This window comes from Mustela nigripes, chromosome 5, assembly GCF_022355385.1.
Source record: "Mustela nigripes isolate SB6536 chromosome 5, MUSNIG.SB6536, whole genome shotgun sequence".
NCBI classification, from domain to species: Eukaryota; Metazoa; Chordata; class Mammalia; order Carnivora; family Mustelidae; genus Mustela; species Mustela nigripes.
In genome coordinates, this window is record NC_081561.1 from 100,869,312 (window position 1) to 100,896,812 (window position 27,501).

At 41.8% G+C, this 27,501-nt stretch overlaps 1 protein-coding gene across 2 annotated transcripts in view; it reads left to right on the forward strand.

Annotated features, from left to right (window-relative positions):
- Positions 1-6: 6 nt before the first annotated feature.
- SH3BGRL2 (SH3 domain binding glutamate rich protein like 2) overlaps positions 7-27,501 on the forward strand; it is a 76,146-nt gene continuing 48,651 nt past the window's right edge. For both annotated transcript variants that reach the window (XM_059400974.1, XM_059400973.1), the window contains exon 1: positions 7-131. In XM_059400974.1, coding sequence (XP_059256957.1) covers positions 87-131 — 45 coding nt within the window. In that variant the 5' untranslated portion in view covers positions 7-86. The remainder of the gene's footprint in view (positions 132-27,501) is intronic.

Genomic DNA, 27,501 nt, shown 5'->3' on the forward strand with positions numbered 1-27,501 from the left:
TGGCGGCTCTTAGCCGAGTTTTGCCTCCGCGTCCCCGCCAGCCCTGAGCCCGCGGGAGCCGACTGCCCGTCCCGGCGTGCGAGAGGATGGTGATCCGCGTGTTCATCGCCTCCTCCTCGGGTTTCGTGGCGGTGAGCACTGCGGGGGCTGGCAGCGGGCCGGGATCGGGTCTCCGGGGGTCGCGGGCACCAGGCGCGGGTCCTGCGGGAGGCGCGCCCCGCTCGCCCCTGCGCGTCTCGGAGCGCAGCGCGTCCGGACGCGGGAACCCGCACCGGGCAGGTGATCCATCACACTTGCACAACAATGAAAAGGGCGGGGAGCAAAGGTGGGTGGGGGACCCCAGCTCACCCACAGGCCGTGCGAGGGAGACAGCGTTGCGGGAAAATGGAGTCCTCGGGCAGCCCCCAGCTCCAGGAGTGTGGCTCGGGAATTTGGGGAAGGGGGAGTCTGAGAGCCCCGGGGGTCCCGTTTCCCTTAGTGTTAGTTCTTCCCGATTTGGGACATTCAGCCTGGTTATATTTTGTATAAACCGCTTTTATCTAGGCTGCTTAGCTACCTAGCTCCTGAATGAAACAAGTTTAAGTAGCAATTGCTCTCCCCCCTCCCTTCCTCGCCACCCAGTATGTTTCTTTAGTCTTATACCTGCGCAAATAGAACTGTGGACTGGGTTTGTCCTGTCGTGCTCGGATTTTGTTTTGTCTTTTTTTTTTTTTTTTCCCTGCCTTGGATGCTAAGAATATTTTTACATCTTTATATAAATGTGTGTGTTTGTAGTGCCATGGTCAATTTCATCTTGAGGATGAATAAATTGTTGTCTCTCTAATTATTTTAAGCTATTTTGCTTAGTTTGATTTTTTTTTTTTTTTGAAGAAGTGAAGTTAAATAACGAGGTGTCCAACTGTAAGGAAAAAATCAGTAATAAACTTGATAGCCCACAGAGGAAGACATGTTTTACATGATTATTAAGACTTGGTTTCCTTAGTAAGAGTTAAACTATAGATTTAAGGGGTTCCTTGGTGAGATACATAATCAGATACATCAAAAGTGCTATATTGATTGTTTAAATTTGATCTGGTCAGTTGTCTGCCCAGCAACAACCAGATTGTCACCAAATTTGTTTCTGAAGCAGGTGGGATGGAAGATGGAATAAAATATTATTTATAAATCCTTAAAAACCACTTTTTATTTAAAAAGAAGAGACTTTTTATTTAAAAAGAAGTCAACACTGTAGTACAAAAAAGACCTCTTTTTCATTAGGAACAATAGATGGGAAACTCCACCTTATCTTTATATGCAGGCGTGTGGTGTCCCCATACTCCTGATAGTTTTGGTATTTCTGGTTATTTGTGGTTGCTTAGTCATACCTGTCCTTTACAGATTTCCCCATTGAACTACACTTCATGTGTCAGGAAACCCATATTATTTTGTGGATAGATTTTTTTCAAATGCACTTCTTCATAGGAATGCTCCAAAGCTTTTGGTTTCACCACCAACTTGTATGCTTCAATAATTGTTGTAAGAGCATTTTATTGATTATGGAAGGGCTGATCTGTAGTATTAAGAAGCCTAGGTTATGATGGACAAGTCAAAGTAAAAACTTTAGGTAATTACTTGGCTTATCCTGTGAGCAGGTAATATACCAAGATAGTTCTGGAATTGTGGATCTCTATGTCCTCAAATCCATTAACAAGTGTTTCTTGTCTGCCTATGACCTTTTTTAATTTTTAAATTTACGGTTACGTGTTTTGCACATGAATCTGGACTTCAGAGACCAAAGTTTGGAGAAGGGGCTCCATCCCTGCCTGAGTTTCTCTTCTGTAGAATGAAGGGTTATGATATGAGACTCAGCATTACATTCTAGCTTTAACCTGTTCTGATTTCATCAGTTGTGTAAATGTGGATAAATCCTTGTAACAGCGTCCCCCCCCCCCCACTTTAGATGTATTCATATTAGCCTCAAAATGAGTTTATTCTTGTCCTTTGGTGTTTTATTGTGATGTCTCAGCTTCTCTCACTGCCCTGCCTGGTAGTATGTGTTCTGACAGGGTTTGATTTGAGCTGGAAGACATAATTTGTTCTGTCCATAAATAGTAATTGTCTATTTTAATGGACCTCACTTTTTTAGTTCTCAATCCTCAGTCAGTAAGTCCCTCCAATTACAATTATCTCTTACCTTAATACGTAGTTTTTCTGTAATAGTGTAATGTTGATACTTTCGGTGATGATAAGAATATGGTGGTATGCAAGAGTAATGCTTTCTAAGAGATAATGAAGTTGTTTAGGTTAAGTGTTGGCCTGGGGACGTTAATGGGGCTTATAGAATTAAGCTACATTAAGCTTTGATGGCATAGCCGTAATGTTTTCCCTCTAGCAGAGTTGTGTTGACCATTGGTGCTGTTTTATTTGGTGACCAACTGTGACTAGCAAGTGCGTGGGAGAACAAATAATTTGATTTCCAAATCAGTTTGGTTCTAGCTGAAGTTTATTAAACCACAAGGAAGGAACATAACTAGAAATTGACTTTGCTAAGTGAGTCGATGGTATTTCCAAAAAGGTGTTCTGCCCCATTCAGCCGGAGATTTAAACAATGTATTTAGAGAAAAATCCTCCTATCTTGTCTGACTTCCCTGAATTTTCCAGCTTCAACACATAACAGTGATATTTGGAATAATTAACACCAAGGGGCTATCTGCCCCAGCTCCAGGTAAAATCTGCTTTTACTAGGAAGTAAAATGCTACATTATTATGCTATGGATACCTAAAAAGCAGATTTCTTACACAGCTGATAATGTTGCTCTCGTTCATATTGTAGTGAAGGACATTTATTTCAGTCCTCAGAAAATAGTGTATTTCTAAAGTGCCATTTTAAAATTTTATTTACTCTGGTTGTATACCTGGAAAGGGGTGTCCTGGTAACTTTATTCAGGAAGTATAATACGACTTTAAATTTGAAAAATTGAAGTCCGCCAATTATTTCATTCATTCGTTATTTTATTCATGCAACAAGTATTTTCTAGGGATCTGCTGCTTGCGCAGCTTGGTCCTTGTTCTTGTGGGGAACTGGAGCAGAATAGAGGATGTGGCCTCTGCCCTCAAGAAATTTAGGTGAGGACTGAGTGGGGAGATAAGATAGGAAAGCCAAAACCACCAGTAATAAAGTATACCTCAAGGACACTTGCCTCTTTCAGAACACATTATCAGAAATAGAAATAATGTAGGGGCAGAGGGATACATTGCAGGATGTTAGATAAGGAGGAAATGTGCCAGAAATCATAAAATATGCATGTGGGAGCCTTAGGCAGATGGCAGAGAAAGGACTTGAGTTAGATTTGGAGCCCAGAAGAGAGTGCAGGGCCCACCTTGTTCAGGCTGGAAAGGGAGGAGTTTTGGGTAGAAGAGGGCAAGCCACCAGTGTCCCTGTGGACCTCTTTGAAGACGGGGTAGACTTTCAGTTCCTGCAAGAAGCCCATGATAACAAACTCTGCAGTGCTCAGCATTTCAGAGATGTCTTCAGTATCTGCAGCTTGTATGCTGTCTGGAGCCTTTTGTCCCCAAGTAACAAGGGACTCTCTGGCAGGGAGGGATCCCTGGTATGTGATTTTAGAAAATTCCTTACCCCTGTGCTTGCCTTGACTAAAATGTCTCAGAAAAAGAAATACAATCTTTCACTCTTTGTTAAAGTTTCTGGGCTCAGTTGAGCTGGAAAAAAACCTAAAGTGGTTTTCTCGAGATATCCAACCACCTAAAATTCACAGAGATGGAAATCTGGGCATAGAGATCAGGTGGCTTACCCTGGGGTCATTTATATCAGTCACTGCAGAGCTAAGGAAGGCTTAAATGGACACTAGATCTCCTGACTCCTGAATGTATTCATTCCTCTGTTCATTCAGCAATGCATTCATTCATCCCCTAATTGACTCTTGTGCTCATCAGTCACTGAAAGCCTGTTAAGTACCAGGCTCTGTGTTAGGTGCTATTAGGTGGTAGGTGTATGTGAGGGCTGGGGAAAGACTTAAACGCCGGCCTTATGGAACACATCAGTGCTAACTACGGGTCAAAGACCTGGGACACAAACCATTTAAAAAGGAGAATGAAGGGCTGATGTGAGCTTGGGCAGTGTTCACATGGAGCATGGTGAAATGAGTGGTATATCCTTGGTTATTAGAGAGGGACCATCACTGGGAGGAAAAGATACAAAGAAATTGGAAGCAAAGTTGGAGAACATAGAGCTTTGCCCAGGGCTGCTGCTCTGTTTTCAAGTGGGGATGAGAGTAGCCGGTGGAACTCATAGAGACTATGCCCAAAGTTGTCTGGATCTTTGCAGCTGTAGAAGGCATACCCTACTAGTTGGCATGACGTAGCTATTTTGAACATGTAATAACCAGTGAAGCTGTTGCAGCTCCACAGAATGTACTCAGTGAAGCTTTGCTGTGTGAGGAGGCCCTGGCAAGGAATTCCACGGCAGCTAAAGTCAGGATATGACCATGTAGAATGGACTAATAGGCAGTAATTCCCTATGTGATTCTAATGCCAGAAGAAGCTGGTGAGGGTAAGCCTGCGTCATCAGCCTGTTTATTTATTTATTAAGATTTTATTTTTTTGAGAGAGTGCACAGGCATGCGCATGAGTCAGCAAGCATGAGCCAAGGAGAGGGGCAGAGGGCAAGGGAGCCGGACAAGCAGATTCGCTACTGAGCACAACCTGGGCTCTATCCCAGGACACCAAGATCATGACCTAAGCCAGCATTTATTTATTTATTTATTTATTTATTTATTTATTTTTAAAAGATTTTATTTATTTATTTGACAGAGATCACAAGTAGGCAGAGAGGCAGGCAGAGAGAGAGAGAGAAAGAGAGGGAAGCAGGCTTCCTGCGGAGCAGAGAGCCCGATGTGGGGCTCGATCCCAGGACCCTGAGATCATGACCCGAGCCAAAGGCAGCAGCCCAAACCACTGAGCCACCAGACGCCCCCCCAAGCCAGCATTTAATGAGCCACCTAGGCACACCTGCTTAGCCTCTTTAAGTGAAGAGGCTTCAGTGAAGCTTCAGAGTCACAGGGCAAGGTGGTTATTTGTTCCCATTTTACAGATGGAGAAGCTGAAGTTAACTGCCCTGAAGAGATCAGACACAGTAGATGGTGGGAGACTAAGTCAGACTCCAGCTGGCAGGTTCCAGAGCAGTTCTCCTCTGTGGGCACCGTGATACCCTGGGGGAATGAGAATACCAGGGATGCTTGACATCCTGTAGTGTGCTGGACAGTCCCCCATGAGAATGGCGGAGGTACCCTTCATGAGAAACGATGCTGAAGAGCATTGGCTAGTGAGGGTGTGGAGTGAGGTTAGGGAGGTGAGAGCATGTAAGAAATCACCAGGAGAAGCAAGAGTAAGTGGGGGGTGTAGGAACAAGGATGTGATTGTAAGGGAAGGCAAGTGCATTAATTTCCTAAGGCTGCCATTAACAAAGGTCCAAAATTGGGGGGTTAACTGGAATTTGTCTCACAGTTCTGGAAGCTAGATCAGGGTGTTGGCAGGGTTGCTTCCTCCTTAGGGCTGGGAGGGAGACTGTTCCGTTCCTCCTACCTTCTGATGGTTTGGTGACAAGCTTTGACATTCCTTGCCATGTAGATACATCATTTTTGACATCTACCTTTATGTTCACATGGTGTTCTCCTTGGGTCTGTGTCTCTCACAGTGCACAGATTTCTCCTTTTTTATAAGGACAGAGCCCTGTTGAAAAGAGCCTACCCTAATGACTTCATCTTGATTGATCATCTGCAAAGATCCTATTTCCAAATAAAGTCACATCACGTTCATAGGTACTGGGGATTAGGATTTCAACATTTTGGGGGGCGCATTCAACTCATAACAATACAGAAGGGTTGAAATAGAAACACTAATTAATGGAATTTCCCCCTTTAATTGGGAAGACTACAGGCACATTTTCTGAATCTCAAAGTTAGCTTTTGGTTATAGAATTGTATGGAATTGCAGTTAATGTATAAGTTCTATTGTTAGGAAGAGAGATTAGCACTATCCCAACTGAAGACCTGACCTCAGTTTTTCTAGTTCATTTTATTATTTCCCAAATTTGATATTTTCTCATTCTACCTTAATATTTTAAACTTAAAAATATTAATCAAGGACATGGATTCTTAAAAAACTAGGGGCTTTTTATCCATTTGTATTGGGATACTTTTAGTAAAGATTTCTGTTTATTTGAGAAAATGAAATTTTGATAAGTATTTATAATATGGAATATAATGTGGTTTCCACATTGCAGGAATTTAAGACTAGTTGAATCTCTTTTTGTGTGTTTTTTCAATTTTTTTTTGTCAAAACAAAAGGAAAACAACTATAGTGGAAAAAAAAACCAGTTTAATACGCAGCAGTATGAGATACCAAATTAAATAATACTTGTTTAGATTTTTTTCATGATTTATTTAAGATTTTAATTTATTTGAGAGAGATTGCGCAGGAGTGGGGGAGGGAAAAAAGGAGAGGGAGCAGTAGATTCCTTGCTCAGCAGGGAGCCACATGGGGCTCTATTCCAGGACAAGAGCCAGAGGCAGGCACCTAACCCTAACCAACTGAGCCACCTAGGTGCCCTTTTGTGTTTAATTTATAAAAAATGGTTGGTTGTTTTTTCAGTGAAGTTAGAAGTAGATGACAGAAGAGAAAGAGTCTAGCTTCTTAGTGAGTGTTTCACTTTTAAAATGTTTCATTTTTAATGTTTTACGTTAAAATGTTTCACTTTTAAAAATAAAAATTAGTGTGAATTATGGTCAGTATACATGAAAGTTTAAAATACTTTATTTTGAAATGCAGATTTTAAAAATGGGATCAAGAAGTTATTACTTTAATTGCTAATTCAGTTTTTTTTAAAGTCACCCTCTAAACTCTAACTTCAAAAGGAGATCCTTTCGGGTTTCAGCAAATTTTCAGTAGGAATTGCTTTAATGGGGGCTACAGTAGCTGCATAGTTAGCTAGCAGCAGGTTATTCTGATTCAAATTACATTCCCATATACTTTCTTTTTCTGTGATTAGCTTTCGTTACACTGTCTAATTCAGTATGTGAAAAAGGACCTTAGCTTTACAAATTAGAAATTTAGTGAAAAGGCCTTTTTTTCCTATGAAATAGGGACATGGTAAATGCTTATTACTATTTCATGGAAAAGATCCACTTCTGATTATATACAATTGTTTTTTGGTGGTCCTTTTTCTAGTTGTTTAAAACCATGTCTCTGAGGAGCACGTGAATGGCTCAGCTGGTTAAATGTGGGACCGATTTCCTCTCAGTGTTCAGCAGGGTCTACTTGAGATTCTCTCACTCTCTGTCAAATAAATAAAATCTTAAAAAAAAAAAAAAAAAGAAAGTAAGTAAGTAAGTCATTGAGCCTTTCTGTTGAGTGATTGTTGAGCCCAGTAGTGATCAGTATTGCTTGGAATGGGAGGTGGTTGTGGGGCCGGGAGAGGTAGGTTTGGAGATCAGAAGTCAACAAGCAGCCGCAGCCCAGCAATGTCGTTTGAGGCCCTGCAGCCTCCCTTTTATCTGTCCTCTTTTAAAAATAGGCTTATCTGAGTTTATCTGCCAGCACTGACTAATTACTGAGGAACTGAACTTTGGTAACTCAAAGTGTTGTTATTTGTTTTACATTTGATTATTTTTTTTCTGAACTCTAAAAAGAAATCAACCTAGGAAAGTGCCTTCTGGGCTCTTGACGCAGCTTTGTAGTAGGACTGATAGCTGAACTAGAAGTGGCAGGTAGGCGGCCCCCTACCAACAAGCACAGGTCCTTTCAGGCTGGGGCAGCCCCTGGAGACTAGAATAATGTGTTTGGTCCCCTGGGTCTGGTTCCTTCTGTTACCACTGACAGTTTATTTATTCCTGAAGGGATTGAACTCTTCTGGGCTGTTCAGTACCTGGAAACACCCCAAAGGGTGTTTCCTGGAACTGACCCCCGAAAGTGGAAGGGCAGGGTGTGGTGTGCATCAGGGTGTGTCTGCCTCCTTGCCGGACCTTCGTGGGCTCTCTGCCAACATGGCTTCAGAGCTCCTGAAGCCGGAAATGAAATGCTGGCTGTGAGTGCAGGCAAAGGGTTTTCGGTACTTCAAGATGTGTTTTCTATTCCCTACCAGCGATGGCTCGGATCTGGAATTGGCATTTTGTCAGCTTGGGCCTAGTGGATTTGGGAGTAGAAGGTTGAGAAGAAGAGAGACCCAATTAAGTGACTTGCTTGACAGGTCAGTGGGTGGTATTTGGTAAATGCAAGTATAGTTAAAGTCAGCAACTATTACTGCATACCAATCCTATGTTGAAAACAAATCCAAACAAAACAGAAAACCCAAAGCAACACAACCAACGTAAGCTTTTGAGTTCTTTTGCTTTCCTTTTGGTGCTACAAAAGGAGTGGGAGTATGGTCTTCTTCATTCATGACATTCCCATGTGATTTGAAGCTTACTGGTTCTCTGCTTTAGAAATTACATTCATTAGGATGGTTCTTTGAATGGGAATTGGCCACTTCCACAAGCCTGGATCCCCTATTGATGGGAGTTTTGGATTGTGCTGACCTTTTATGATAAATAAACTACTTAGAAGCCAAAGTATTTGGGTTGAACATTTGCTGGTTTATTTAATTCTGGAGTTAGCTTATATTGAAGCCAAGCACCTACTTTTGCCCCATCCGTGGATTATCTCTCATTGGAAGGCAGTATAGTCTCACATTTAAGGCTGGGGCTGTCCAGATTCTAGCTCTGCCGCTGCTAAAGGACATGGCCTTAGACAAGTAACCTGAGACTTTTCATTTGTAAAAATGGAATGGGAACCGTACCTTCTGTATGTGACTGCTTTAAGAACTGAATGAATAGGTCTTCCATAGGAGGTATTAAGCAGAGTGCCAGGTACATAGTAAGAACTCAGTGCATATTACCTGTTGTTTCTGATATATCCTTATCAATAGCAGCAAGTAGTAATAACAGTAAAAAAAAAAAAAAAAGTATAGTATATAGTACTTCCTAAGCCAAATTTTCAAATTTTTAGTAAATTTAAGGATAAAGATTTTTTTTAACTGAAGTTTGAATTAAATAAATAATAAGAGTATTACAATTTGAGGTCATTCCCCCAAATAAATCACTTAGAGCTCTGTAACTCTAATTAATTAATTAATTATAATTAATTTATGAACCTTTTATAGGTACACAGCATGTCATGCATGAGGCCCTAAGCCATATTTATTCATACGTACAGAATGCTTACTACTGTGCAGTTAATTGGTCACTATTCTTTGCTGTCCTAGTACATGAATTTAGAGTCCTGGTTTGATGTCAGGCTTCCTGTGCTTAGCAAGTAGATTTCATCCCGGATGACAATTTTGACTGATGGATGGTGAAGCTGGGAGAGGGGTTTTGGAGCTCTGGCTGGGATGAGCTGGGAAACAAACAGTGTGATTGACTGTTGATGTCTGACCTGGCTCCAGAGCAGGGAGGACCAGGGTTTATGCCATGTATTTGCCAGCCCTGTCATAGGCTCTTTCAGATTTGCATAACTGAACGTAGGGTATTTTGAGTCTGGGAGCAAAAGGGGAAAGAAATGGGAGACATCAAGTTGAACTGATGGGCAGACAGTATCCTCTGCAAACATCTCACCCCAGATCTAGGGGGAGGGCGGTAGAGAAGGGCCAGGATCTCTGTGTTTAATGAAGGTGAGTGAAGAAACTGATTATCGTGACTGTGAAGCTGAACACTGAACTTTGATGCTTGCTAAACATTTGTGGGAAGCTTTCCTAGGTGGCAGCTGGGCAGGCGGATGGTGGCAAAAGAGGTTGGGGCTTTGTGGGAGAAGGGGAGAAAGATACTGGGATAGGCGGACTGTCAGGTATGACTGTCTACCTTGCTGAGCCTTGAGCCTGTCTACCTTGAGCCTTGCTCAGCCTTGCTGAGCCTAGAGCCCTGGAAGGTCAGGTGAACAGTTAGTGTTTTGCTGTGCCCAGAATATGGCAGGTTTTTTCCTACAAGATATTTAATCATAAGGATGCCTCTACAAACTGTTTATTATATCCATTTTTCAGATGAGAATATTGAGGTACAGGGTGATTAAGTGCCATGCCTAGGATCATTCAATTCAAAGACTCCAGATTTGAACTCCTCCCTGTCTTAAGATTTTGTGTCCAGTACTTTTATCTCACGTTACTCACAAGAAAAGCCCCTGCTCAGAGGCCAGCTAGAAGCTGGGTCTTGCGGACTCAGAAATAGGCTTGGATAACAGGGTGTGAGTTCAAGTGAAGGAGAGAGGAGCAGTTCCAGGGGTCCCCACTCAGCTGTGGAGCAGGTGACTATAGCTGCAGTGTCCTTGGCATGTGAAATGACTTTATGCAATGACTTTGCTGCTGCAGAGACTGGTAAGAGATATAAGAAATACGGGTTGAAATGGAAAGCTAATATTTCATAAAGATTATGATAGTAATGGAAACGACAACTCTCATTCACACCGTGTGCGGGACGTACTCAAGGCTTTATGTTTGTTTTTTGTATTCCTCAAAGGAACTTGGCTTGGAAGCCATTCATATTCATTCCCACCCTCCTTTACTCTCTCTAGCAAAATAGGAAAATGAAACTCAGAAATTTCAAATACCTTGCCTTGTCATAGAATCCAGAAGGTACAGACACTACGTCTGTGTCATCCATTTTCCCAATGGCCATGTCCCAGAAGAAGGAGTCGAGGTTAGAGAGAGGTTAGAGAGGTTAGAGAGAAATGGAGATGGTCTTTGAAGACACTGTTGAATGTTTTGTTGGATGTCCTGAAACCAAATGTATGATTTACCTTAAATGCAGTTGTCTTCGTTTGTGTGATAGAGTAGAGCTGAGTAGTTGTGTTGAGCTAGAGGGAGCAAGATGGGATGGGAAATTCATGGGGTAATACAGGAGAAGAAAAGGTTGGTGGGGATGAGGTCCAGGACAGAGACAATTAATCCCTTGAGATCTTTGGGTCACCATGAGATCTACTGGGACAAATGGTGGTAGTGGTAGAAGTGTGTTCTCTCATTCTTTCCATCCGGGATCCTCTGTTCTTGGGAGACATTTTCTCCACAGGCTCATCATTCCCTGTTTTCTACCCTGTAAAGAATGTGTCCTTTTGGGTGGAAAGAGTTTATTAGTATATTGCAGCCTACTGTGGGAGTTCAGTGCCAGAGTGGGTAGAAAGTGGGGGACCAGAGGCAGGGCTGTTAGTGGTTGTAGGGGAGGGACAGAGGGCCTGTAGGAGTGCAGACTTCCACTGTCTGTAGAGGGAAAGATGCAGTCAACGTGCACAGGAAGGCAGGAAGGACCCATAGAAGTAGGAGGGTATTCATTCACCTCATCTGACCCATTTAATAATTTTGTAATTTTTGTGCTTTCCATATTGTCAGCCATCTCTCTCTCTCTAAGATCAGATTCTTGACATGTAATTTACTGAGAGAGCCTTGTAGCTATGCTTTGTAGAAGACATTTATGTGATATAAATAAGATGGTAAGTGGAAAGAAGGTGAACTTTAGGAGTATAATGACCTGGGTTCAAATTATGGCTCCGGTGTTGTCAGTGGCAAGATGGCATAGCAGGTCTTTGAACTTCTCTGGATCTCAGTATCCCCATTTGTAAAGTTGTTGGAACTTAATGACGAGGCAGCCATTAATAGTATTATAAATTTCATTTATATTTAAGTCTATACTAGTTCTCTGGTCTTTGTGAATTTTCAACTCTAAATAAGCTATTCAGATTTAATTAAGGGAAAAAAATTATTGTTCTAGCCAGAGAATGGGTCCTGAGTTAAATGGAACACATCTGTATTTATTAGGGTCTGTGTAGGCTAGAGGTCATAGTTGAGTTGCAGAGGCTAGAACCCCTTCTCTTTTGAGGTAACACAGTGTTTTAAAATGTTTTTGAGCAAAGATTTTAAATCCTGGGGAATGATTTTCTCACACACATACAATCTAGAATTCCTGCCTTCTTGAGACATCTGTAGATCTCTTTGACCCCAGTGCCTTTCTCCATCATGGCCTGGCTGCATCAGAGTCGATTAGTGGTGGTCCCTTCATCAGGGCATGCGCTCTTGGGGGTCTCCATACCCCCTACCATTCCCGCTGTCTTCCCAACTCTGAGCTTCTTGTTTCTGAGCTTGTGCCATTCTTTTTCCTATAGTACAAAGTATTTGTCGCATGTATGTTTATCAAAAGTGGGAAACTACAAGATTATATTAAGAGGGTTCTATGTGTTTCATGAAGACTGGAAGCCAGTGAAAGTTTCTTTGTGGAAAGGTGGAAATAATAGTCCTAAATAGTTATTCGGTGATTTTTGGCTTCATTAATTTATGTTAACTATCTGACTCCTATGGGCGTTTGAATCTGACTTCTATGGGCATTTCCACTCCTGTGGAAACTAATAGTTATGGGAAGTAAAAAGTGTCTATTTCCTGTCTGTGCTTGGTGTTGGCCTCTCAGTCACTCTGATCTCTGACCTGCTGCTTGGAGTCATTATACTCCAGGACAGAACTTCCTGGAAAACCTTAAAAATGAACTTGATCATACCCTAAGTGAGGTTGCATCAGCGGCATCACTGTTGTCATTTTGGTGTGGGTAAATCTTTATTGTGGGCTTGTCCTGTGCATTGCAGATGCTGAGCACCGTGCCTGGTCTCTACTCACTGGGTGTTTGTAGTATGCCCTGCCCGCAGCTGTGGCAATGAAAAATGTCTCCAGATATTCCCAGATGTCTCTTAGGGGCCAAAATCGCACCTGGTTGGGAACCCCTGCTCTAATCTATAGTAGCAGAGAGGAAAATGCTCACAAAGATTGCCTTAAAACCGGAAGGAACTAAAGAGATCATTTGATTCATCTTTCCCTTCTGATGAGGTGTGAGCTGTTAAATTCAGGTCTGCACTGACTGCCCTTGTATTTCTAGAACAGTGCATTGGGAGTTGGGAGACAGTCTGGTTCTGGTGATGACACTTTTTTTCTTTTTTGTTAATTCTGTGTCTGACATGGGGTTTGAACTCATAACCCAGAGATGAAGGGTCACGTGTTCTACCGACTGAGCCAGCCAGGTGCTCTCCCCCCACACTTTTTGCTGCCGTTTAATCAGCTTTCTGTTTTTAGACAAGAAACTAAGCTTTTCTGGGCTCCAGGTTTCTCCTCAGGCTATTATTGTTGTTTTTAGTTGAGATATAATTCACGTACCATAAAATTCATCCTTTCCGGTTGTACCTTTCATTGGGTTTCAATATACTTCCTCTGTTATTGCCATATCTAATTCCAGAACCTTACCTCTTTATGTCCATTAGCAGTCACCTCCATTCCCTCCTGCCCCCAGCCCCTGGCAACCACTGATCTCCTTTCTCTATGGATTTGCCTGTTCTGGACTTCTCACATAAATGGAATCCCATAATATATAGCTTTTTGTGTCTGGCTTCTTTTATTTAGCATAATGTTTTCAGAGTCCGTGTATGTTATTGTATGTATCAGTACTTCATTTCTTTTTATGGTTGAATGATATTCCATTGCATCAATATACCATATTTTGTTCATTCATTCATCAGTTGATGGACTTTGGGATTGTGCTGATTTTGGGTCTATTATGAATACCACATTTTGTTCATTCATTCATCAGTTGATGGACTTTGGGATTGTGCTAATTTTGGGTCTATTATGAATAATGCTACTGGGAACATTAGTGTGATCATGTTTTCAATTCCCTGGGATATAGACCAGGAGAAGAATTGGTGGTTCATATGGTAACTGTATGTCTAACTTTGTAAAGAATTGCTAAGCTGTCTTCCTGAGTGGTTGTTCCATTTTATATTCCTGTTAGCAAGGTTTGAGGGTTCCAGTTCCTCTACATCCCCACCAACACTTGTTATTGTCTGTCTTCTCATTTCTAGGCATTTTAGTAGGTGTGAGGTGGTATTTCCGTGTGGCTTTGCTTTGCATCTCTCTAACGACTAATAATGTTGATGCTTTTTAAGAACCAGTTGAGAGCCATCCTTTGAAGAACTCTTCTAGCTTTGAGTTTTTAAGTTTTTTCTTCTAGTCTACATATGAACCAATATGATTAACACAGAATTGGGTTATCTATTTAGGGATATCTATTTTGGAAATTGATCGGGTTAATCTGTTTTCCTATGTTTATGAGTACTTTTTATTTCACAGTGTTTAGTCGTATTCAGAATGCAGATTGGGTACATGGCATGATCCTTTCCCCTCCCATACAACTCCTATTCTGAGGATAAAAGGTAAACATGGAAAACAGAGGGTAATACAGAGTCCCATGGAATGTAATGCGAAAATGATCTATCTCGTAGGTAAGTCTCAGGGGCAGATGTGTTTATTTGGATGAGGACAAAGAAAGTCATACCAGAGCTAGATGGAAAAATAGCATCCTCTTGGGAAGGTGGCTGTTCTAGAAAATTTCACTAAAATACAAGTGGCCAGTGGAAGAGAGTTTATTTTTTTCCACAAAATATTTTATATGAGCTTGTGGCCTGGAATAGATGTCACCCTTCCTGTTATTTTTCATCAAAAGAATGAATTTGCTTTGTATGTCTGTGCTGCCCTTTGTTTTAGACTAGATGACTCCTTTTCTACGGATAAGTAGTTCCCATAGTGTGAGAGCTAGACAAATGGAGGCTGTCTAGTTAGTTCCATGGGGCCCTTTTAATAGCGAGCTTGGTTTTTAAGAGATAATTAACAGGGAGGAGATGATTAATAATTGACTTTTTGAATTCCTTTTCCATTAAAGGGGAGAAAAGGGCTTCATCTTTTTAACAAGATTAAGTCTGTGTGTTCGGTTCAGAGAGCTTAGAAGAACTTCATTGGCTCCCAACGCTTACAGCTTCAAGGCCTAACTTTTTGGCCTGGCATTTAGGGCCCTCTGTGATCTGAATCTGACCTACCTTTGCAGCGTTTTCTCTTTCTGTTCCTTTGACTACTATATAAATACACCAGGCTTTTTTTACCTTCTGCCTTCTATGCCTTTTCTCCTAACATCCCCTCTGCCTGTGCTCACCCTGCATTGTGACCAGATTCCCCTCCTTTCTTTGAAGCCTGTACGATTTGCCAGTGAAGTCTTCCCCACGGCCCTCCCTTTCTCCTCCTCCCTCCAAACTGGGAGGACTCTGCTTCTCCAGGCCAACATGGTGCAGCCAATGGAACTGCTATCCTGGGGCCTCCACACGTTCCACCCTTGGTTTTAATTATTTTGTACCCAGGTTGTTTGAACTGCAAGTTCCAAGTTCTTTGAGGTCACAGCTTTCTATACCTCCACATTTCCTTTAAAGAACTTGGCATGTAGCACTTGCTGAATGAATGAAAAAGAGATATTGTTTCTACAGCTTCCACATCACAAATATTGAGCTTATCAAGAGTTCAGGACCATGCCAGAGTGGGACCAGCATGGAGCCCATACACGGAAGTCTGCCCTGGAAAACATAAAAGGCTGTGAGGGACATGATTTATAGGTTTCCCCTGCAACCCAGAAGTAGAACATTCCTGTGAAACTTTTCATAAGCCAAAATGCCATCAAGCAAAGAAGCAGTTATCGTTCATTTATATGAAAACAATGTTGAGTGTTCCCAAACCCAAGAAGATAACCTCTCTTAGGCTTTTTTGATACCTGAAGACTCATCTTGCTAACAGATGCGTACAATGAATAGAGATAAAGCATTATGAGACACAGTTCAAAGCTGCGGAGGCTTGAAGCTGAGCTGCTGAGTGTAGTTCCAGGGAAGGAGCTTGGGGGCTCCACTCCCGCTGCTGGGGAGCACTCTACTTCTATAAAGGCTTGCTGCCAAACAAATGCTGAATGCTATTTTTTGCCTTTTACATCAAGGTGAAAATCCTCTTTGGATTTTTTTCAGTTAGTGAAAATAGGTACTAATGTAGGCCTTTTATATAAAAGTGAAGTGGCATACTGTGAACTTTGAAAAAGCAACAATACCTGTATTTTCCTGCTTCTTAAATAAGTGGCATGAAGAATGCATATTATGAGAGGTGATTGTATTATACTATTCCTTCTCTTGCTCAGATATAAGAATTCTAGAACGCCTGTGTGGAATGACGCTGGAGACCTGGAAGGAAGCAGAGGGGCCTCTGAGGGGCAGTTGGCTCTTCCATATACTGGGGGGCTGGGCAGGGGGCTGGCCTTCAGAGCCTTACCTCAGACAGCTGAGTGAAACCGGCCACAGCTGTCTTCCGCTCCACTGAGGGCAAAGGGAAGCTCTGAGAAGTACCAGCTTTCTCCTGGAGGCAGAACGAGAGACTTCCAGAAGCCAGTTTCAGGCTGTAGTTGGTATAGGGTAAAACAGCAGATTTTTATACATAAGTGACTCTGAGAATGCCAGTGCACCACATCAAAGTACAAAAATGGATTATAATGATGATTCTTCATCCAGAACAGATTGAATCAGGTTGGGCATGTTTTGCTCTGACGTGCTCTGCTGAACAATGCAGGAACACATGGAGTGCATTTTAGAAAGATTTCTGAACTAAAATTAGTTTAAAATGAGGTAAAAATAAATTTGTGTTTGAAGGGATGTGCTTCAGTTATACAGAAAACCACAATCTCCAGTTCCAGGAGAAGGTAACTTACTTGCTCCTACCTCTGTCCCCCTTGTTAGACTCCTCTTTTGCCTTCCACCTTCTTTCTCCCTACCTTTAGGTATAATCCCTACCTGTAGGCGCCTTTCCCCCATTATCCTCAGAGCTGTTTGATTTATTATATTCCTTCTTTTTATATTTCTGGCACTGTGCTTTTGTTCTTTGCTTAACACGTCCCTGAGCTTCATGAAGGCCCCCCTTCCTCCCACACTTCCCCACAGAGTCCTGCCTAGCCCTATAGGCACCTCTCCGTGACTGCCAGTTTCATACGGAAGTTCATGGTTGGCAAGCCCTGTCTCCACCCCACCCCCGTTAGACAATGCACTGCATCAAATTAGAGGCCTTGTTTTGTCACCTGTGTTCCTGTAGTTCCTAGGACAGCCTAGCACATTGCAAGGCCTCCACAAGGTCTCATAAAAACCTGTGAGTAAACAATGACTCCTTGACCTTTTAAAGAAGACTTTAATTTTTCTTTGTGCTGGCTCCCAGCATATTCTCTCTCTCTCTCTCCTTTGTTAATTTCCCCACTTAACTCTCTTGAGTCAAGATGGAATGGAGAATTTTATGGCTAAAGATACAGAGAGAGTTGAGGTGGAAGCACCAGAAGTTGGAGGTATTCCTCAAGACTTCATTTTATCTGGCAGTTGTGTGAGATCCAAACAGAACCACGTGTCTAGCTGAAGCTGGGTGAGAGTTTTTAGCAGACAAGGCGCGTAGATTTGCTCAGAAGCCCAAGGTCAGAAGATTAAGCTGAGGATGTGGCCAGTCCAAGGCAGAATGGGTCCATAGAATGCTGGTAAGGGCATCCAGACTTTCAGGGGCACCTGGGTGGCTCAGTCAGTTAGGTGTTTGCCTTCGTCTCAGGTCATGACCCCCTGGGATTGAGCCCCCATATCAGGCTCCTTGTAGGTAGTCTGCTTTCCCTCTGCCTGCCGCGCCCCCTACTTGTGCTCTCTCTCTCTCTCTTTCTCTCTGACAGAAATAAATGAATGAATGAATGAAATCTTAAAAAAGAAAATAAAAGAGCATCCAGACTTTCTCTTAGAGGTATCAGTTTGTGCCTACAAAGGAAATGTGAGCTAATTATATGATGCCTCATAAAATGTAATTGTGAAAATGATCTGCTGTCCCTCAAATTACTTTTCAAATGTAAGTAGAAGTAGTTTCCAGATCATCTCTTAGGATCACTTTCCACACAATTGAGGATTAACTGATGCAGAAATGGGAACAACATATTCAAAAACACACTATGTACAGAGTAGCATCTCCAGCCATTGATAAAGGCATGGCCTTTGGATGAAGGCCAGTAACAGTAATTCTTGCCTGTGGAAAATACTGTCCTCAGCAGGATTTCCTCCTTACTGCAGAGGATTTTGACTATTAGAGCAAGTTTTGCTAGACCAGCTTTTCTGCAAAGTATTATCTCATTAACAGGCGGCACGTGTGTGAGCCATTGTGTAAAACTTTCAATTCTAGTCTTGTAAAATCGTGGCATCCTAAATTCATATTTTATACTTGACTGACTTTTTTCTTTAAGGAAGTAAACATGTAGTCTTGACAAAAAATGTAAAAACAATAAAATCAAATCAACCATATCTTTCATTCCATTTGCTAAGGTTTTATTATGGCCTCACATTGATAAGTAATACAAGTTGTTGTTGTTTTTTAAATTAAATTAATTAATAGTTAATTAATTTTTAAAGTAAGCTCTATGCCCAATGTGGGGCTTGAACTCATGACCCTGAGATTAAGAGTCACATGTGTATTAGCTGAAGCAATCAGGTGCTCCTGTTCTTTTTTTGTTGTTGTTTTTAATGCAAACAAGTTTTTTTTTAAATGCAGACGAAAGTAGTTTTATACTTGTGTTGGTGGTGAAATTAGTTAGAGCTGTTTACATCACATCTAGCAGGTGGGGAAGGAGACAGATTAGCTGACAGGTATGTGATAAGCAGCTCCTCCGAAGAGACCCTCCTGAATCCCACTGGGGATGCAGATGTGATGCTCTCTCACGGTCTTCAGTCTTCAGAGGAATTATGGCTGAGTTGGGGAACATCGCAAATACGTGCAGCTGTTACAAAACCGTGCCAGGCTGTGTGTCATTCTTTGCTGGGTTGGCAGTGACTAGGAGTATGATGGGACTCTGATGAAGGAGATGCTCTGGGAAGGCAGTGGTTGGTGCAAGTCAGGCTTCCTCAGCCTTGATACTGTTGACTGTTGTGGACGGCTTTCTGTGTGTTGTAGGATGTTTCACATCATCTCTGGCCACTGCCTACTAAATGCCAGTAATACCACCTGGTTGTGAGAACCAAAAATATCTATAGATATTAACGAATGTCTCTGATGGGAGACAAAGTTATTCCCCATTGAGAACCACTGGGTAGGCATGGTTGAGCACAGTGTGGATTTGGGGCTAGGCTGTGAAGAATAAATAGAACTTGTATAGGAAGTGTGGATAGTATGGGAATGGAGGAAGCATTTACATAAAGACCCAGTCAGTTTCCACAAATGCCAGTCTTGGAGTAGAGCTACTCGGAGTATGACTTATGGACCAAACTTTGTTGCTGATATTAGCGCTGCAATTGAAGGTAATCATTTAGGAACTTTTATAGTAAGTTTACACAGTAATTTATGAGTTTGGGGTTTTTTAAGTTATAGTAATAAAAACTTTAGGCTTCTCTCTCTTTTTTCTTTTTTTAAAGTAAACTCTGCACCCAGTCTGGGCCTTGAACTCATGACCCCTAGATCAAGGGTCCCACATTCTACTGAGTGAGGCAGCCAGGCACCCCTAATCTTCTCTTTCTATGTTTTTGTTAATTTGTTTCTCTAGAAATTTATTTTCTGCAAGTATCAGTCTGTGACAGATTGGAACATTAACATGAGAACAACAGCAAACTGATCCTTTACCACTGATGCTTAAAGAAGCACCAAGGCTGTGATCAGACTGAATTTAGTGTGTGTGGTGGGGAAGTAGATGGACTAGCCATAGTTCAGATGGAACGTGAAGGCAGACTGGTTTGTGAGATCTTTCAGGGAGTCTGACACATCTTGGACCTCATTCTCAATCTTTTTTCACAATGCATGAATGAAAGTCTCCAGGTAGAGCAGAATGGACTGGGAAGTCAGGAGAGGCGGTCCAGTAGATATTTTTGAGATGGGAGTAACTTTCAGAAGGAGGTGTTAATGTCATTTAGCTTGTTTCTATACTTTTTGTCTTTCAGTTGCCTGTTTATCTCTAGTTAGATACCTTTTCTATTCACTTGCCCTTGAGCCATGATTTTGAACTGGGTAATTGCCCCTTTGAAACTTTAATTTAATGTATACATTCTAAACCTTGTGTGTCAGATTGTGGGTGTCCTTTCCTTTTGGGATTTGTAAACACTTTGGTGTCTTTGGCCCAAAGTAGCTTTTGTGATAATCATACAGTGCCTATACCTGTACCTGAAGGAAAGGAAGGAGAGTACATATGGTCCCTTTGCATTTTCTTTGAGTGGAAAAGGTATGTGCCCTTTGTGGTTTTGTCCTGGTGTTGATGACCTTATAATATGGAGTCTTATTTGGACTTTGGACAGCATTGATGTGTGGTTATGTAGGCTGACTCATGTCCTCTCTAGAAGATTTGGAAAGTGTTAGTTGGCTGAGACTCCCATCTGCCACTAACTTTTCTTTTATTGGACTTACTAAATATACTTATTTTATAATTTATATCCGATAATTTCAATATATGAAGTGTCCGTGGGTTTTTTTTTCCTCTTCCCTTTTGTTTTTGTAGCTCTGGTTCATGATTGTATTATTGTTTCTTGGTATGCTTAATTCTTGAATTTTAGCTGTTTCCTTGCTAATACGTTAAAACTAATTGCTGGAAATAATATGTGGAGCTTAAAGTTTTGTAATTTCACTCAGGATGATATAATGAGACAAGAGTTCTTGGTGTCTCAAATCCTAAGTGTCAGTCATTTAGCAGAATGGAGAAGTGGGTGGTGAGTTGCTCATTGGGAAATCCGGGTTCCAGCCCTGACTTTTGCTACTTACATAGTGAGTCATTTGGGATTAGTCACTTAACTGACTTCTCTGTGGCCAGTTTTACTGTTTTGCAAAAGACTAGATGGCCAGGCCATTGAATGATTGTAGGACAAATGACTGATTCCAGGACCATGGTCCAGGCATCAGCAATTTCACATCGTTGTTTTTGCAACTTTATCATTTGCTGACATAGTATGCAAGGTCCTTGAACGTCAAAGAGGTGTAGCATATGTTCCCTGCCCTCCAGAATTTAAAATTATGTCTAAAATTCTTTTCTACTTGACTAGGCAAAATCCACTAGTTCAAAAGGACTTTGAGTAGCATGTTCTCTGCAAGTTCAGAGGAAGTGGAAGATACTCCGGACTTGGGAGCGGACTGTGAGTGGTGGGCTCGAAGTTGGGCCTTGTAGGAAGAGTAGGACTTACATGTTTTTTGTTGTTGTTGAGTTTTTTGTTTGTTTGTTTGTTTAGGACTTAAATGTTGAGAAGGCAAGACCACATTCCTGGTGAGGGAAACAGGTTCGGTGGCTGTGGGGAGGAAGTAAATGTAGGCAAAGGAGAGGTGGGAGACGGCAGGAGGAAGTTGGGACCTCAGAGGCCAATCCCACACGCCTTAGCCCTTCCCCCCGTGCCTCCCACCCACCTCAGTCCCCAGGAGGCACCCACTGGTACTTTCTGTCTATAGAATGGCCCATTCTAGACATTTTCTATAAAGGGAATCATGTAGTATATATGCTCCTTTATGACTAGCTTCTTTCACTGAGCATGTTTCAAGGTTGGGCTTCATATTTATGGCCGGAAAATGCTCAATTCTATGGATATATAATGCAAATTCTTGAGCCCCACCCAAGCCTTACTGAGTGAGAAACTTTGAGGTTCACCTCCTTTCTACAGGTCTGTTTTGAGTAGCCCTCGAGGTGATCTGGCTGTACTGTGGGTGGAGAGCCATTGCTTCAGGGTGAGTGGGGGAGGGGCAGGAGGCTGGGCAAGGATTTTTTTTCTTTCATCTCAAGGATAATGGGAAGTTACTGAGAGGTTTGTTTGTTTGTTTTTTGAAGAGAGGTTTTTAAACAGACAGATGAAGCCATTAGGTTTATGCTTTAATAAGAATATTTTAGCTGCTCAGTGAAAAGCGGTGAATCTGGTTAGAAGAAGACACATAAAAACTGTAGACGAGAGACGATGGCTTGGCAAAGGCTAATGGGAGTGAAAATGGAGAAACGTGGATGGGTTCAAGAAAAATTTGAAAAGCAGAAAGGCCATGACTTGATTAATTGTACCATCTGGTAGAGTTAAAAAGATGAAGCCCAGGTTTCTGGGTTGGGCAAATAAGTAGGTGGTAGTACCATTTTGAAGATCTTCTTAATTTTCTGGTTTTCTTATATGTGACTAAAATTTTTTAAAAAAGATTTTATTTATCAGAGAGGGAGAAAGACTGCATGTGCATGTGCACAAGGGGGTGAGGCGTAGGGGGAGGGAGAAGCAGACTCACTGCTGAGCAGGGAATACCATGTGAGGCTGGATCTCAGGATCTTGGGACCATTACCTGAGCAGGGCAGACACTTAACCTACTAAGCCACCCAAGTGATGAAGTCTTAGAATATTAAGTGAGGTTCGGTGGGGTGAGGTCTGGAGCCGATGACCAAGAAAGAATTCTTGAGACGTCTTTGGTGCAAAATGGTGGTTTATTAAAGCAGGGGGACAGGACCCGTAGGCAGAAAGAGCTGTTGCCCGGGGCTGTGAGGTGTGGTCGTTATATACTTGCAGGTTGCAGAGGGGTTTAGGGATGGCTTAAGTCTCTAAGGAATTTTGGTAGCAAGGTTTCCAGGACCTTGAGGGGCTATGTGTTGTTGGGAAAAAGATTATTCATTACCAGTAATAAGACCTTTTCTTGAGACCTTTTCTTGAGATGTATATCAGTGGGCTATATGTTTGGGAATGATTGTCAACCTGTATCTTGGACGGTTTAGAGATAGAGTTTCCAAAGGAATTGTTAAAATAGACTTAAGGATCCTGGTTGGGGGAAGGGGGTCAGTCAGGCTAGGATTGCCCTTTGCCCTTAGCAAAGCCTCCAGGTGGAGGTAATTGAGTCCCTAGAGGAATGTCACTCTGCCTGTTTTAAGGGCTCGTCAGTGGGTAAGGAAATTAGTAATTTTTTTCTGCTTCTGTTTCCCACATCACAAAGGCCTCCTGTGTGGAAAAAAAAAAAAAAAATCTTTTTTTTTTTTTTTTTAATTTATTTGATAGACAGAGATCACAAGTAGGCAGAGAGGCAGGCAGAGAGAGAGAGGAGAAGGAAGCAGGCTCCCTGCTGAGCAGAGAGCCCGATGTGGGGCTCAATCCCAAGAGCCTGAGATCATGACCTGAGCCGAAGGCAGAGGCTTTAACCCACTGAGCCACCCAGGCGCCCCTGTGTGAGTAAATCTTAAGCACTCATTCCTCTTGCTAGAATCTGTACTTCTCTGACAAACTCCAGAGACAACAATGTGAGTATATACTATCTGGAAAATTCTCTTGGGATTTGTGCCACATACATCTAGAACCCTAAGTGACATTAATATGTACTAATACTATGTAAGCTCTACAAAAAATATAAAATGTCAGAGAATATAAGTAAATAAAGATGTAACCAAGGTGTTTGGACTCCGGTGTGTCTAGAAGTCTAGCCAAACAAGATAACTTTGCATAATTTAGAGAAAAGAGATGATGGGGTGTTCTGTTGAGAGGCGAGATGAGATTTTAAGCCTCATTCAGTTCTCAACAGGCCTAGGGTGTGAGCTGAGGTGCTCCGGCTGGATGGCGATATGTGTGACGGTGTACATCAGGATTCCACAATTCCGGAAATCTAAGAACGTGAGACCGTGTAGCTGTCTTTCTACGATGTTTATGAAGAGTCAACGAGGAGTTGTAAAATTCTGAAAAGATAGTGATGTGTGCTTGAGAAGAACATTCTTGTCTGCCTTTAGAAGGGAGTGGGTAGGACAGTAAATTCCTGAGAGGTATGGCCAGCAGCACAATAGGGACTTTAGAAATGGGGAGAAATGGACAAGAGAGGAGGGGTAGCAGTTTCAGGACTTGGCAGCTGAAGGAAGGAAAGGAGGAGGTGACCTCATGGTTACTAGGAAATTGGAGGAAGCTCTGGCTGTTGGAACCCCTGATGGTGCAGTTGGGAGAGAGGGGGCTGTTGGGAGAGATGCTGGCCTTAGGTTTTCACATGAACGAGGAATCATGTGGGATCAAACATGTAAGTGTGGTTTTGAAAAATACAGTTACTAAGCTCGAGGGGGCAGATTTTAGAGATTCCTCTATCTTTTAAATTTTAATTCAGTTCTGGTACTGTCCTACTTGGTTATCTTTTAAAATTATGCCAAGAATTAGAAACAAATAATGTCTCACTAACCTATGATCTGGAATGTGAAAAGGAGTTGACTAAGCTGCTCTGAAAATACTTGTTCCCAGTCAGGAAGTACATACAGGTAGCATTTTCATTAATGGTAGTTAGATCTGAGTTCATTGGAAGAATTGTTGGGCCAGTGGTGGGGCAGTAGCACCCTCTCTCTGATTGGTTCTGAATTATTTCTTTAAGCCTAAGAGCAATAGACCATAAACTCAGACACCTGCCCGAGTTTCAGTTAGGGAGCTAAATGAACTGACTGGACCTAATTACATATAAACCATCTTGGTCTTAAGCTGTATTTCCAAAAGAGAGACCGCTGTGACTCACAATAACAAAGGTGTTTAAATCGACATTGACTCTGGGTGTTAAAATAAATACACCAGTAGTGACGTTAAGTCCGAGGGCATAGCATGGGGACATTTGTTAATTCCTCTTTTCCTTGACTGAAATCCCGTGTTCTCCCTGTTCCACTTTCTAGTTTTAACTTTTGCATTCCTTTTCTCAGTTCCTGTATGTGGCAGAGAATGGAGAGTCGAAAGGTTATTCTTGTGAACACACAGCAAGGACTAGTGTCTGTTTGCCCAACCCCGTTCTGCTCTGGACAAGCCTCGGTTCAGAGGTCAGCTCTGCTCGCTCTCCAGCTGCTTCAGCCCGATGCCCGGGGAGGACAGGAGCGTGTGTGGGAGCACGAGCCTGGGTGCAGAGTAATCCCTCAGGGAACATGTGCTGCTAGTGAGAAAGGGTTATGGTAGTATTTAAAGGGAAACTCAGTCTTACTAAAATGTACAGTCCCAAAAAGAGTGGGTCCTACGTTTAAGTCAAGTAGTAAAGTCTGGGTGCTGTCGGTGCTTGAATATTGGCTCCCCGTAACTCACTGCTCACTTGGGAAGTGAGCTGAAGTAAGGCAGAGGTGAGCGTTTACCCCTCTGCTGGGTCTGGTGCCTGACACCTGCGAGACCTTCAGAATGTCCTGGCGGAATGAACGAATGAGTGAATCAAGGAGTGAACAGAGAAAAAAAGCCCGGTGACTGCAATTGTACCGGGTCCGGGTATCCCCAGTGGCCAGCAGAACACGCTTGCTAAGGAAAAGAACAGAGGATGAGGTTAGTGGCCTTAGAATAAAACTTATAAGGCGGTTCCTGGGTGGCTTAGTCGGTTAAGCATCTGCTTTCAGCTCAGGTCATGTTTCCGGGGTCCTGGGATCGAGCCCCACATTGGGCTCCCTGCTCAGTGGGGAGCCTGCTTCTCCCTCTGCCTTGCCTGCCACTCCCCCTGTGCTCTCGTGCTCTCTTTCTCTCTCTCTGTCAAATAAATAAATAAAATCTTTTAAAAAAAAACAATAAAATCAAAATTATAATAATAGTAAACGTGTATTGAGTTCTTTCATTGGGCCAGGTACAAGTCTAGGAGCATTATGTCATTTAATTTTCATCGCTGCCCTCTGAGCTGAATTATGATCTATAGATTCTCACAGATGGAGACACAGAGGCTTCGATGGAATAAGGAACTTGTCCAGGGTGATCCTTTCCTTTCTGCCTGGCCAGGACTAGAACATGACTCAAGAGTTATGTGGCCCATATGAGGATCAGGCCATTGCCCTTGGCATCATTATCACAGTGTTCCAGCCAGCATGAGCGAAGTGCCACATGAACCAGAGCCCTGCAGAGACCTCAAGGCCAGGCTTGCTGTGGTCAGGTTTACCTCCCCACCGTCTTTATTCTTTATTCTGCCCCTGTTTCTAGTGCTACCAAACTGAGTATGAGAGTCGCCCTTCATCTAGTTGAATCACAAGTGCGTGGTTTTCATTTACGTAGGTTATCTTTGTGAAATGTTAAGTTTTGGACTTGTAGGTGGTTCTCTTGTCATACTGGGTCATCAACAAAGTTGTATTTTGTTAATAAAAATAGGAAAGTTGGGGGAAGGAAATGGATTGGTGGATTGACTTTGTGACAGCATTGTTTTTGTTGTTTTGTTTTAGCCGCCAAATTTGAGGTGATGTTGGGACATTCAAGCATAAATTTCCAGAAAGGCTTTGGAACCGTGTGATTGACCCTGTGCAAAAGGCCAGTTTTGAAGTGCAGATTTTTAGATATCTTTTCATAGAGGTGATAGTTGAAGCTGTGGAAGTGTGTTATGTCTTCAAGGGCTAAAGTACTAATAAGAAGAGAAAACAGATTATAAAGAATGTTGCCCAGACCTTAAGATGTCTCTATTTTGCCAGATTCAGGTGCTGTAAGGGTATGCTAATATTCCTGTCTTTTCTGACTCTAGTTTTAGTACTATGTCTCATTTATGTTAACCCATAGAAAATATATTAGCAGTATAACATGCTGCTATATTTACAGTGAAGCAAGATTAGATTTTTAGTATCTCTTTATCAGTCTAGTGGTAACTTTTCCACTCCCAGGCATGCTAGAATGTTTCTAGGTAAAGGATGTCAATATTTAAGCCATAGTTTTAGAAAATATGGTGGATTTTGTTCCCTCCATTTTTGCTGGTTTTGAAGGATAGGAATTTGCAAACTTAACTTTTAAAACCTAGTATAAGAAAAAAGGCACTGAAAAATTAGATTATAGAATTTAATGTTTCTCATGTTTAGAGTAGAGATCTGCCTTCTGAGTTGAAAGTTATTTAGACTCAAGCATTATAAAGACTTAAAATCTTGTGTGCATGCACACGCGTGTTTCCTCTGGTCCCCATGGCTTTTTTAGTGCAATCATCTCTGGAATTTTTTGATCACATACCCTAATCCTAATAATAATTTAAAAATTCCTTGAGCACATATCTCCAATATGTGTATGCTTTAAATAAGTGCAGTCTATATACTACCCTACTAATAAAAGGTATGCATCATAAAATGTCCACAGAATAGCAGTAAAAGTCATGGGATGCAGTTCAAACAATATTGTTGATTGTATTTGTTAATGATCAAAATTTTCTCTCATGAAAAACAGTTTTTCTTAGCGAGAATAGTGTGAGCTAACAATCAATACTACAATCTGAAGGTTGGCTTTAACAGCTGTCATTGTTGAAAAGGTAATTCCCCAAGAATCCGTAGATTTAGATGGAAGATGAACATCATTATAATTAAAGAACAGCGGCAATCATTTTTCTGATCCCATTCATTAGTCATGCAAAAGCTGTTAAATTTTGATAGCTGAAATTATACTGTCTTCCAGGATGTCAGTAAGTTCCTGAAAACCAGTTGAAGAATTTTACATTTTTACACTGAGAAATTTAAAAATTCTTGTGAAATTTTCCATTTGAAACACTTTAAATTAGAAAGTTATACTTAGAGGTTTTCATACTGACAGTTTTTATAGATGACAAGCATCGTTTTCAGTAACAAAATAATAATATCAAAATAATACTATCGGGCGCCTGGGTGGCTCAGTGGGTTAAGCCACTGCCTTCGGCTCAGGTCATGATCTCAGGGTCCTGGGATCAAGTCCCGCATCGGGCTC